Here is a 12,803-nt window from a genome sequence, read left to right as displayed (position 1 = left end):
GACAAAGGTAGACTAAGTCCAACCAACAGATTTTAGTCATTGTGGCTGGGGTCTTGACTCCATGTGGAGATAGTTTTCTTGAGTGGAAATAATTGTACCAGATAGGACGGTCAAGGTACTGAATGAATTTGTATGTGATAAATAAATTAATTCGTTTGCGGAAATAATTACAGTCCATCGTGTGCGTCAACAAGAACAAGTGAAGGGTATTTTCTTTTTTATATGCTTTATTTCCAGGAAACCGGAAGAATAAAGTGATCTGTACAGCCAAAAATGTAAAAATGGCTAAATAAAAATGCCAGGGTCACAGGTGAGCCCTATGATGAACGATGGCGTAACATAAGGTATGTGACTTACCATCTTACCACCTATTATATCTTGTTTTATGACGTCTAAAATATGTGTAATTGAAGAGAGTATATACGACGCAGTTGGTCGCCCCTATGTTGTTTTTGTAAATGTCAGAATACGACGAAGAAGGGTCATTTCTTTTATTTTCCACTTGGATAAAATTTTGAAGTCTTGCGAGTACCGTATGATGTTGTAAAAAGTTATTAAATAGGGCTTTGAAGTGATATCACGTCCAATGTAGATCGTCATTTCCGTGTGTTTATTGCCTATATTTTGTGATGTCAAATTAAGATGTTCATTCGACGTAAAATTTTCTGTCTGAAATTTTGACGTAAATAATGTGAGAAATCCATGGTTACTCATTTTCAATCAAGTGGAAGCGCGCTGTCGGGTGAGAGTATAGAGTGATGAATTTGGTCACGGAGTGAAACGTTTTTCTAGGCCCATTTAAACTGTGTCTGACTGACAATAAAAAAAGATTTAGAATTTTTCAGTCATTTTCGTGAAAATCCAGTTATTAAAATACGATATCATTTTATGCGAAGTTATTCATTATTAAAGCACTGTGCGTTATTAGACGTCGTGGATTCTAGTAAGGATTTTATTCCAGTTCTTTTGTCGGTGATAGTCGTGAGTTGGGAAACAGAGGTAGTTTTGTCGTGTGTGTCGAGATGAGATTTATGAATCAGGTTGGAGACCTGTCAATGAAGCCGGGACTTGTGGAAGCCCGAGGAAGATTTGTATAATGTTGGGAATGGAAAGCAATATACAAGAATCCGCGCCGGTATTAATTTGCGACGTGAATAGTTATTGTGGGCATTTTGAAGTATAATCTATGTGCATTTTGTTGGTTAGATATATCGTATTTGTTTAATTATGTCGGCAGAGTTTAAAGGTTGCATTCTGAGAGGACAGTTAGGTAGAACGACCAGATGTCTCATATCACTGCCAAGCGGGCTTGGGGCGAAATGCCGTCAGCTGATAGGGGTTCGCCGCTGGGATAACGGAACAGGCAGAGTGTGTTACGCATGGAATTGAGATTGCATTTCTCGACAGGGGATAACGTTAAATGTTGAATTTAGTTGTAATTTTCATCCGGGAATAACGTGTGTGTTATTAGATACTGTAAACTTGTTTAACTGAGAACGTAATGTGCATTTGAGACCACGAACTTAGAGTATAATGAACAAGATTAGCCAAATTCAGGGTTGTCCAAAATATAGAGCGATGGTAGTGATGATTGTTTGTCTGTGAGGGGTGCGCAAACTTTATAAAATGTTATGACGAGATATGACATCGTAATTGGCTTACATTATACGGTGAATTACTTTGGTTTGTACGTAGATTATTGGGGTTATCCAAGTGTTAATAATGGCTAGTGTTAGATTAGATTTAAAGTGTGAGGTCATGAAACAAGATATAAACTGGACATGAATATAGTTCCTTTCCAGCTATCGGAATCAACAGATAAACATCACAGGATTAAAAAAAATTACGTCACAATTGCGTAGGAATTTGTGAAGAAACCATTAGTCCGCGGAGATAGAATTTGTTGTTCATTAAGATTCCATTTAAATCATTTATATTAATTATTAAATTCCGTGAAAACCGCATTTTGAAATAACTTTAAATCAAGCGAATAACTTGGAGATGCATTTTTTTTTGGGGAATGTGTAAATGTTAACGTAACGATTAAGGGGACATATCCGAAGGTAATGGATTTTACTGCCACAAAGTATTGTGAGCATTGCTATTGTTGTATTATTTAACTTTGATTGATTGAGCAGTGAATGTCCTGGGGATAGTAAAGTGGAAACTTTGGTCATCAACCGATGTAACTTAAGTGTTTAGCCTTCAGCTTAGGAACTTGGATGGTCAGGGGGTCATCAACCTCAGTGACTTAGATTAGGGCCTTATGCCACTGTAGCATCATTTTCCTTGCGGTCATCATCCACAATGACTTTAAAGTAACTTAGAAATTTAGATGTCGGTCCATGACATAGTCGCAGGTCACATCGATTCAATTAAGGGTCCATGCCGTATAACCACTGTATGGAACACACCGATTGGACTGACTTAATTATACCCAGAGTCCAGAGTTCGTGTTACGAGGTCTGGACCATAAATAATCACTATGATGGTACATGTAGTCTCACATCGAAGCCGAATTTAAGGATTTCCAGACTTTCCGTTCTTTAAGTAGTAATTGAGACACTGGTTTCTAGTAAGGATGCCCATCAGGCAGTTACGTCAAGGGCTCACACCAGTGTTCTGGTCCTCTATGTAAAATAATTGTGGTGTCCAGTGGACACAATTTAGTTAAATTATACCGTTGATAAAACAGAAATGCTACATGAAATACTTGAATAAATAGGAACATTTTTTAAACAAACCTTTCATTTGAGTAGATAGATTAGAATTACTGAACCCTACCTTTACCTCAGCAAGTGACGAAGAACCCGATACGACCCAAGAGACAGATCTCATGAACTTTGCTGATAGGTAAGAAAGGTAGGTATCCTTCGGTATGGACCACAGGGGTTCACTGTGTATTGATTCTTTATGTAGTTGGCTCTGCCTCCTGTCCCAGCTTTGCGACTGACCCAGAGCCTTCTCCCCCTCGCCTTTTATAGTCGATTGGCTAGGCGCGTGTTGGCTCTGCCTCCTGTCCCAGCTTTGCGACTGACCCAGAGCCTTCTCCCCCTCGCCTTTTATAGCCGATAGGCTTGGCGCGTGTAAGGGGGAAAAAAGCACTGGCGCAGCCGCGCTGGGGCAAGAGGCTATAGAGCCGTGAAACCCCTGAAGGGTGGTTTCACCGTGCTGTTTATTTAAATATTATACAGTAGATAGGCAACTGAGTTTAAAAACAAAGAAACACCATAAACATATAGCAAGAAATAGTAACCCTAAAAAGACACATATATATACACTTTCCATTACGGGACTCTGCGTTGTCCAACTGATTTCCTGGGGCTGCGTCTGCTGGGCGGCCGTCCTCGGATGTTCTTGCGTCGCCGTTTGGGTGGAGCTGGAAGTGGATTCTCCCGGTCGCTCATGGTCGGCGATGGCAGTGGGCTCCTCCGTACTCGGGGGAATGAGGCCGGAGGAGAGGTGACTGTTGCCTTGTCTACTGTTGAGGTGCTGCTACCACTGTGGCAGCTGCTGTCCCTCGACCTCTTCCGCCCCGTCCGCCGCGGCCCCTCTCCCTTGTTGCTGGGGCGCGGCTGACCGGTAACCTCGGAAGAGGCTGGAATTGGAAGCCTTGGGGTAGCAAGGCCACTTCGTCTCCGGTGGCTTGGTCGAGCTGAATGGCTGCTTGCCATCCCCTTGAGAGGGCGATATATAGGAGGTTTGCCCTGTTGAAGGCATACTTGCGTTGCGCGTGGTCCAGATGTTCCCATGCTGAGAGGAGCCAGAGTGTGGTGGTGGCATCGTGGTGGTCGCGTCCGGCTGGTATTCCGGGTAGAAGAGCTTCCAGAGCCGTCGCGATTTGGTACACCCTGTAATCCGGTGGGACTTCCAATCCTTTCGAATAGTTGTGGGGACGTAGGCTGCGAAAATTGAGATCGCCAGCTTCCGACGTCCCTCCTCCATCGTCTGATTCCTGACCTTCGGCTAAAAAATGCTGCGTCAAGACATTCATATTCACAGCAAGCTGGTTGACTATGGCCGAAGTGCGATATGATTCGCAATAACTGTATTACTTCGTATTTTCTATATACATAAAATCGTAACGACCGTGTGTCTGTCCTTCTATAACTTGAAAACTACTGGATATATTTCCACCAAACTTCATATTTATAATCCACCTGTCCTTGGGTAGGTTTAAGCGCAAAAATTGTTTCTTAATTCCTGACCTGACTGGGGCTTTATACGAAACCGTAACCGTGAATTTGCACTCCCTCAGAATATACACAACCAAACTTAACGGATATCTACCTGCCTTAATGGAAATTCATTTCTACATCTTTTTTTCTCATGTACGTCATTTCGATACCAGGATTAATAAGCGAGATATCATTAACGGACCGTTTTTCGGTACAAGTCCCACCGGACTGAACGCAAGAGCGGGTGCGTGTAAGGCGTATTTCTTACAACTTGAAAACTACTAAATATATATGAACCAAAATTTATATTTAGCATCCACCTGTCCAAGGGTAGGTTTTAAGGTCAATATCATTCCAAATTCCCGGAATGTCTGGAGTTTTATAGGGAAACGAAATGGTGATTTTACCTGACTGGAAATCGACCAAACGTGATGGAAATCCAATTCTAATTTTTTTCTTATGTGCATATTTCAACATGAGGATTAATACGGGTGATATAAGGGAAGGTCGGTTTGTCAGGCTAAGTCAAGCGGACGTAGCCCAAAAGGTGTTATACGTGGAGCAGATTCCTCACCTATCTACATAAATCATATCGTAACGATCGTGTGTCTGTGCATTGACTATTTTGGCGAAATTTTCGTACAGCTTTCCGTTTACGGGGTAATAATGACCATCTGCATACTTTTTTACCTACAGTTTTCTGAAAGTCCTAAATTTAACCCCCCTCGCCCGAGATCAAGATTGCCTCACAATCTGCCACACGAGCTGGAAAATTGAATTAAGCAAAATTGTACGTTTCAGCCGGTAACCTACGAAAAATTTCCAAGATCTTCAAATTTCTCATTTTGATGCCGAAGAATATCGAAATATAGAGGCAATTTAATGACGGTGCAGACATTCGTTTCGAGGTGTTTCACAGCTAAACGGTAAGTCCTATCACACAACGGATGGCACAATCTCCGTTCAATTTGGAGTGATGTACAACTTTGGTCCTGTGACATTTTTCGTCTCTCTCCCTTATAGGGTAGATTTGGCTGTATATTTCGATTGTTCGTAAACTTTGTGCTTTTTACGCGAATATTACTTAGATTGACACACATATAGGGAAGATAGAGTTATCGAATTTGGCACGTACATTGACACGACCAATGGCTATATGCGAACCAAATTTCATGATTCTAGCTTCCACATAAGCATGTGAAAAATAACGTAAAATGTAAAAAATGTTCCCAAATTTCACCCCATTCAAATATCGTAACTCAATGGAAACCGTAAATACGGGAGATACGAGAAAATTTTTAAGAGCAAACATGTAGAGTGATAAAAGGGACGTTTGAGGGTGCAAACCGATTGTTGGTGTGATGTACCGTTTAAGAGCAGTAAATCTCGAAATGAAGGTTTGCACTTACAAACGTGCCCATGCTTATCTGTCATCTATATAAATATAATCGTAACGACCGTCTGTCTGTACATTAACTATTTTGGCGGAATTTCTGTACAGTTATCCGTTTCAGGTGTAATAATGACCATCTGCATATTTCTTAGCTTTGGTGACTGTCTGTCTGATGAGTTCATATAACTTGAAAACTACTGTATATATTTCTACCAAACTTTATATTTAGAATCGACCTGTCCATGAGTAGGTTTTAGGGCCAATATTATTTATAAATACCTAGATTTACTGGGGTTTATTCGAAACCAAAACCACCATGATTTGGCACTCTCAAAATATGCACATCCGAAATTAATGGAAAACTGCAATCCTTAATCGAAATCCATTTCTAAAACTTTCTTCTCATATGAATTTTTCGACAGGAGGATTAATAATTGAGATATCATGAACGGTCGGTTTTGCAGGATAAGTCGAGCGGACGTAGCCCAAAATGTGTTGTACGTGGAGCAAATTCCTTCTCTATTTATATAAATCAAATTGTAATGACTGTGTGTGGCTGTACATTGACTATTTTGGTGAAATTTTCGTCCAGCTACCCGTTTGAGGGATAACAATGACCATCTGCGTATTTTTGGTGTAGTTTAATGAAAGTCTTAATTTTTACTCCCCTGACCCAAATTCAGATTGCGGCATAATCTGACAGACGAGAAAGAACATTGAAATTTGGCAAAATTATACGTTTTAGGCTGTAACGGACGGAAAACCTCCCAAGATCTTGAAATTTTTTCACTTTTTATCCCCGAAGAATATCGAAATATGGATTCAATTTTAATGATGGTGCAGACCTTCGTTTCGAGGTATTTCGTGGGATAAACGGGAAGTCATGTCACATAACGGATGGCAAAATCTCCGTTCAATTTGGAGTAATCTTCAACTTTGGTCTGATGACTTTTTGCCGTATCTGTATCCCTTATGCGTTATATTCGTCTCTGTTTCTCGATTTTAAGTACATTTGGACGTTTTACCTGCATAATTCATACTTTCAATCACTTACAGAACAGATAGAATCTTCATACTCTTCATGAACATTGGCCCACCCAGTACCCATATGTGAGCCAAATTATGTCACATAATTATCAGAAACGTAATGCAATGTAAGATAATCTTACACATATTTCAAACTATTCAACGTTTCTAACTCAATCTGACCCATGCATAGATGCGCTGCGAGGAAATATCATAGGACAAGCCATTTAGGCCGCTAAATACTGCGTCTTATGGTACAATCCTTTGTCGATATGACGTACCGTTTAGCAGCAGTTAATTTGTAAATGAAGGTCTGCAATATTGTAAACATGCATATACTTTCGTATATCGATCTATATATATATTCACTGATGTCTTTTTGTAGCGATCGAGGAAGGGTGTGTCTGCTATTGTAATCAGTACTCCCCACACCGACTTTGACTGGCAGTAGGAATGGGGTCCTTCTCCACCTCCTGTGTAACTGGCATTTGTAAGGTGGGCCTGCCATTGTAATGAATAATTCACTTCTCGATTTGACAGGCAGAAAGTAAGAGAGCATGCAATTTTGTTCAAAACTCCCCTACCCAATTGTGTTTGGGTGTGGGCCATTATAAACAAATGTACCCATCTAAAATATGACTAGCATTAGGCATAGTGGTCTGCTATTTTAATGGAAACTCACCAACTCTATTTAACTGGCAGTAAGCTGGCTGTCAGAAGGAAAAAATGCCTGTCATTGTAATGATAACTGCACAACTCGTTTTTTAGTAGGGAAGTTGCCTGCCATTATTTTAAATCTCCTCTCTTGTTTTCTGTCTGGAAGTAGGAAAGTGGGCCTGTCATTGTAACGAAAACTCCCCAAATCGATTTTGACCGCGCAGTAGGCAATGGGGTCTGCATTTACACTGACTGACAGAGCAAATGCAACACCAAGAAGGAGTGGTCAGAACTTTATGCCAATTGCAGGGTAGATTGACGTCACTGAGGTATGCTCATGATGTGAAATGTGCCGCTGTGCTGCGTACGTAGCGAACGATAAATGGGACACGGCGTTGGCGAATGGCCCACTTCGTACCGTGATTTCTCAGCCGACAGTCATTGTAGAACGTGTTGTCGTGTGCCACAGGACACGTGTATAGCTAAGAATACCAGGCCGCCGTCAACGGAGGCATTTCCAGCAGACAGACGACTTTACGAGGGTTTATGGTGATCGGGCTGAGAAGGGCAGGTTGGTCGCTTCGACAAATCGCAGCCGATACCCATAGGGATGTGTCCACGGTGCAGCGCCTGTGGCGAAGATGGTTGGCGCAGGGACATGTGGCACGTGCGAGGGGTCCAGGCGCAGCCCGAGTGACGTCAGCACGCGAGGATCGGCGCATCCGCCGCCGAGCGGTGGCAGCCCCGCACGCCACGTCAACCGCCATTCTTCAGCATGTGCAAGACACCCTGGCTGTTCCAATATCGACCAGAACAATTTCCCGTCGATTGGTTGAAGGAGGCCTGCACTCCCGGCGTCCGCTCAGAAGACTACCATTGACTCCACAGCATAGACGTGCACGCCTGGCATGGTGCCGGGCTAGAGCGACTTGGATGAGGGAATGGCGGAACGTCGTGTTCTCCGATGAGTCACGCTTCTGTTCTGTCAGTGATAGTCACCGCAGACGAGTGTGGCGTCGGCGTGGAGAAAGGTCAAATCCGGCAGTAACTGTGGAGCGCCCTACCGCTAGACAACGCGGCATTCGTATGATTCCACGTCACCTCTAGTGCGTATTCAAGGCACGTTAAATGCCCACCGCTACGTGCAGCATGTGCTGCGGCCGGTGGCACTCCCGTACCTTCAGGGGCTGCCCAATGCTCTGTTTCAGCAGGATAATGCCCGCCCACACACTGCTCGCGTCTCCCAACAGGCTCTACGAGGTGTACAGATGCTTCCGTGGCCAGCGTACTCTCCGGATCTCTCACCAATCGAACACGTGTGGGATCTCATTGGACGCCGTTTGCAAACTCTGCCCCAGCCTCGTACGGACGACCAACTGTGGCAAATGGTTGACAGAGAATGGAGAACCATCCCTCAGGACACCATCCGCACTCTTAGTGACTCTGTACCTCGACGTGTTTCTGCGTGCATCGCCGCTCGCGGTGGTCCTACATCCTACTGAGTCGATGCCGTGCTCATTGTGTAACCTGCATATCGGTTTGAAATAAACATCAATTATTCATCCGTGCCGTCTCTGTTTTTCCCCAACTTTCATCACTTTCGAACCACTCCTCCTTGGTGTTGCATTGTCACTGTCAGTCAGTGTATAATGTAAACTTCCCGACTCGATTTTGAATGGCAGTAGGTAAATGAGCCAGCCATTATCATCACAACTGCACAACCCACACTTTACATTGGAAACAACGTATGGGGACCTCTCCATCCTATTTCTCGGATTACGCTTAGAGACATGCAATTTTAATACAATCTTATTTACTGGACGCACAGTATTTACTTCGATATCCGTATACAATGTAGAATACCGTAGCGAAGCACGGGTACATTTGCTAGTTATAACATAAATTTTATTTTCAACACGTGGATGGCTTAGTGCGATTCTGTTCTAGCGCTGTGTTGTGTACCGGCTGATCACAATTTGGCGACACCGCTCCGACTACAACCTGTTTTTCAGTCAGTGACCACGTCAGGGATGGAATGAATGAAGCCCCCACCTTGCAGCGAGGATAGGAATTTTACCGGATGCCGAAGCCTGTCGCACTCCTCTGGGGCAATGATTAATGACTGACAGATGAAATGAAATGATAGTGGTGAGTGTTGCTGGAATGAAATATGACAGGGAAAATCGGAGTACCCGGAGAAAAACCTGTCCCGCCTCCGCTTTGTCCAGCACAAATCTCAAATGGAGTGACCGGGATTTGAAGCACGGAACCCTGCGGTGAGAGGCCGACGTGCTGCCGCCTGAGCCATGGAGTCTGTTCCACGTGCCTCAGCTGTAGTATACTATCGAAAAGACGTGCTCAACTTCGCTGAACAAATGAGTCTACCGAACTGCCCGTGCTGTCTGATCACTATGAGCAGAAACAGTCTGAGCAGATCGAGAAGCTAGGGAACTCGGAAATTCACGTGGCTTGCTCATTTTTACACTGTTGCCACATCGGCACATCTTTATTATTCAGCCTTCTTCTTTTCATATAGCTTCCATAACGCACACTCGCGAAGCAGAAACAAGGCATCAAATCGCAGTCGGATCACCGACTGAGCGATTGAACAAGTATACTGGTGTACCGAGCCAGTGATTGAGTTTCGAGTTCGCTTTGTTACACACAGCTCTCTTTTTAAATCGAGCAGCAACGAGTCTGAGCAGCAGGCTGAGTAGTAGAAGTGTAATCTAACGGTATGAGCTCAGGCTCGCTCATTGCACAGTTGTAGTATATACTGGTATTGAGCTGTGTGGATGGCCCGCGCGATGTTGATCTGCTGCTGAATGAGTGTTTTGGATCTTTTTCCACAACCTGGAGACAGCGCTTTGATTCACCTGAACAATGTTTGCAACGTCAACTTGTCACATGTTCTGCTGTGTTAGTCATGATGATACCATCTGCCATAGCGTATGACGGGGCATTTTAGTGCACAGTGCATAGAAGTGAGGCAAACTGACAATCTTGCTTGGATGTCGCCTCATTTCTAGTATACTGGATTTGTTTACCAGTCGTCAGTTGAATGCCTCTCTTGCTATGCAGAAGGCAGGTTTGCCAAGCTTCAAACAATGTATTTACTCCACTGCTCAATAGCTTACAGTATTTTTTCCGAATTTTTGCAATCACAACCGTCAACAAATCAACCAACAATACACTTTACTTGTGTGTGGGTGCCATTACTGTACATCGGCTGGATAATACTTTTCCCAACAGGCACACATTCCTAATTGTTCCAAGAATACATATTAATAAATTGGGTTCTAGCACGGCAAATTTATACGTATATATGTGCATTAGCTCCTGTGCCAGGTCTACAGAGTTAGTCCATAAGATGATATTATAAACGCAATTGGTTTTTGCCAACTATTATCATATGAGTAATGTATTCACGTTAACGACTGTGCCAGCTAGGGCCATAGTACGAAAGTGTAGTGGCCAGCTATTCTCGTAAGACCAATCGGTCCTAGGGTACAAGTTGTATGACCCTGAGGTAGCCTTGTCACAGCTCCCCAGGGTTAGGCCCTGGCTCAGTTTTCCCTTTTCCTCTGTTGATACCTATAATATAATATTACATGTATGTTTCTTATCTTGCAGGTCGGTAATCTGTCTCGGCTTGGTGATATGTTGTTTCACCACAACACTGAAGGTCTTGTTCCTCAAAATAAGTCCTTCACAATCCTAATATGGAAACTAGGAAAGTTTTTAGAGAGGAGAATGTTGAAACGCTTCACCTCAGATATGTAAGTCATACTATTAAGCAGTTCCTAAAACATTTCCAACAAATTGAATAATGCCCATTATAATCTGCCCTGAGATGTGATATAATCCCAAACATTCCAACACATGATTTATAACATGGTGTAATCAGTATGGAAGAATCAGTTTTTATTTAAATTCATTGTTAGTGCCCACTATCTAAACAGCTTTCGAACTGATTAGTCATAACAATAATTAAACGGATTGTTAAACGAAACAACTCGTTTATAACAAAACTATAAGCGTGTCGTATAGCGTTGCATAGAAACATAGTTTATTTTAAATATGCAATGAGTATGAGGAAAACTGACTAAAAATGAAATTTTCGTTTACATTTGGAACAATAATAGTTATTTTGCTAAAAGTAATAATTGTATGCACAATGTATGCCAGAATTTAGCAGACTCATCCTATATTCCGGACTGGGCTGCATTTCGTCGGGAAAGACTGGATTCCTTCGCCAACATTTTGCGTTTCGTACTTGATAGATAGATAGATAGATAGATAGATAGATAGATAGATAGATAACTATATTATTCATATTTCTACTGGCCGGATTAATAAACGGGGTAACTGTAAAATTGTTATGGACCGCTGGCGTCGATGTTTGGTCCCATGAAACAGCAATCATCATCATCATCATCATTTTTAAAGTATTGTAGTAACATTTCTGATTAAACGGAACAAGCTCTTCACGAAACGGAAGTCTTCCTGCAGTTTAGTTTCGTTTCGCATTACTAGTTAAATATGTTTCAGTTTTCAAGAGTACTACGTCTCCTTCCACCACTTCTCCCTCTCCTCGCAGATGCGATCTACAGTATGTCGTGTATACGGACGTGGCCCAGGTTTACATCTGGGTGACCTTCCTGATGTATTGAAATATTCCGTGTTTCTGTACTGGTTGGTAATATGCTGTATTGTGTGTTTCCTTTTATACAACTGGCTTTACGTTGCACCAACACAGATAGGTCTTATAGAGACGATGGGATAGGAAAGGGCTAGGAGTGGGAAGGAAACGACCGTGGTCTTAATTAAGGTATAGTCCTAGCATTTGCCTGATGTGAAAATGAGAAACTACTTAAAATCATCTTGAGATCTGCCAACAGTGAGGTTCGAACCCCTATTTCCGGAATGCAAACTCTCAGCTGCGCTCCCCTAACCACACGGCCAACTCGCTTGGTGTATTGTCTGTAAATGAAGAGGTTTATGTTAAGGCAGTGACAAGCACAGAGTCCCCGAGCCAGAAGAATTAACAAGCTGAAATGTCTGACCTGCCCGGGAATCCTCCCCTGTGGGTGGGGGCGAGAATAACGCCCACGGTAGCCCCTACCTGTCGTAAGAGGTGACTCAAAGGGGCCCCCAGGGTGTCTCTGCTTGGGAGCGAGGTTTGGCCACCTTTAGCTGAGTCCTGACATTGCTTCCACTTACTTGTGCCAGGCTCCTCAGTTTCATCTATCCTATCCGACCTTCCTAGGTCAACTCTTGTTATTTTCCGACGCCGACTCTATTAGGTCCCGAGGGCTAGGTAGTCTTTCATTTTCACGCCCTTCGTGGTTCTTTTCTTTCTTTGGCCGATACTTTCATTTATCGAAGTATCGGATTCCTTCCTTCTTTTCTGTCTTTGGGTACTGTTATACAGAGGATGGTTGCCGAGTTGTACTTCATACTTCGAACCCGAGGCCCTCTTCCTAGGATCACTACTTTACGTTGACCATTCAGCAATGAAACCAGGCTTTCACTTTTCTTGAATCCAT

The 12,803-nt window shown here is 42.9% G+C and overlaps 1 protein-coding gene across 2 annotated transcripts in view; it reads left to right on the top strand.

Moving 5' to 3' along the window:
- The window catches only part of LOC136886284 (4-galactosyl-N-acetylglucosaminide 3-alpha-L-fucosyltransferase FUT6), an 88,697-nt gene that overhangs the window by 30,529 nt on the left and 45,365 nt on the right, over window positions 1–12,803 (top strand). For both annotated transcript variants that reach the window (XM_068231037.1, XM_068231036.1), the window contains exon 3: window positions 10,888–11,033. In XM_068231037.1, coding sequence (XP_068087138.1) covers window positions 10,888–11,033 — 146 coding nt within the window. The remainder of the gene's footprint in view (window positions 1–10,887; window positions 11,034–12,803) is intronic.

This window comes from Anabrus simplex, chromosome 1, assembly GCF_040414725.1.
Source record: "Anabrus simplex isolate iqAnaSimp1 chromosome 1, ASM4041472v1, whole genome shotgun sequence".
Lineage (NCBI taxonomy): Eukaryota > Metazoa > Arthropoda > Insecta > Orthoptera > Tettigoniidae > Anabrus > Anabrus simplex.
The sequence above is the reverse complement of the archived record's forward strand: the minus strand, read 5'-3'. Positions and strand labels throughout refer to the sequence as shown.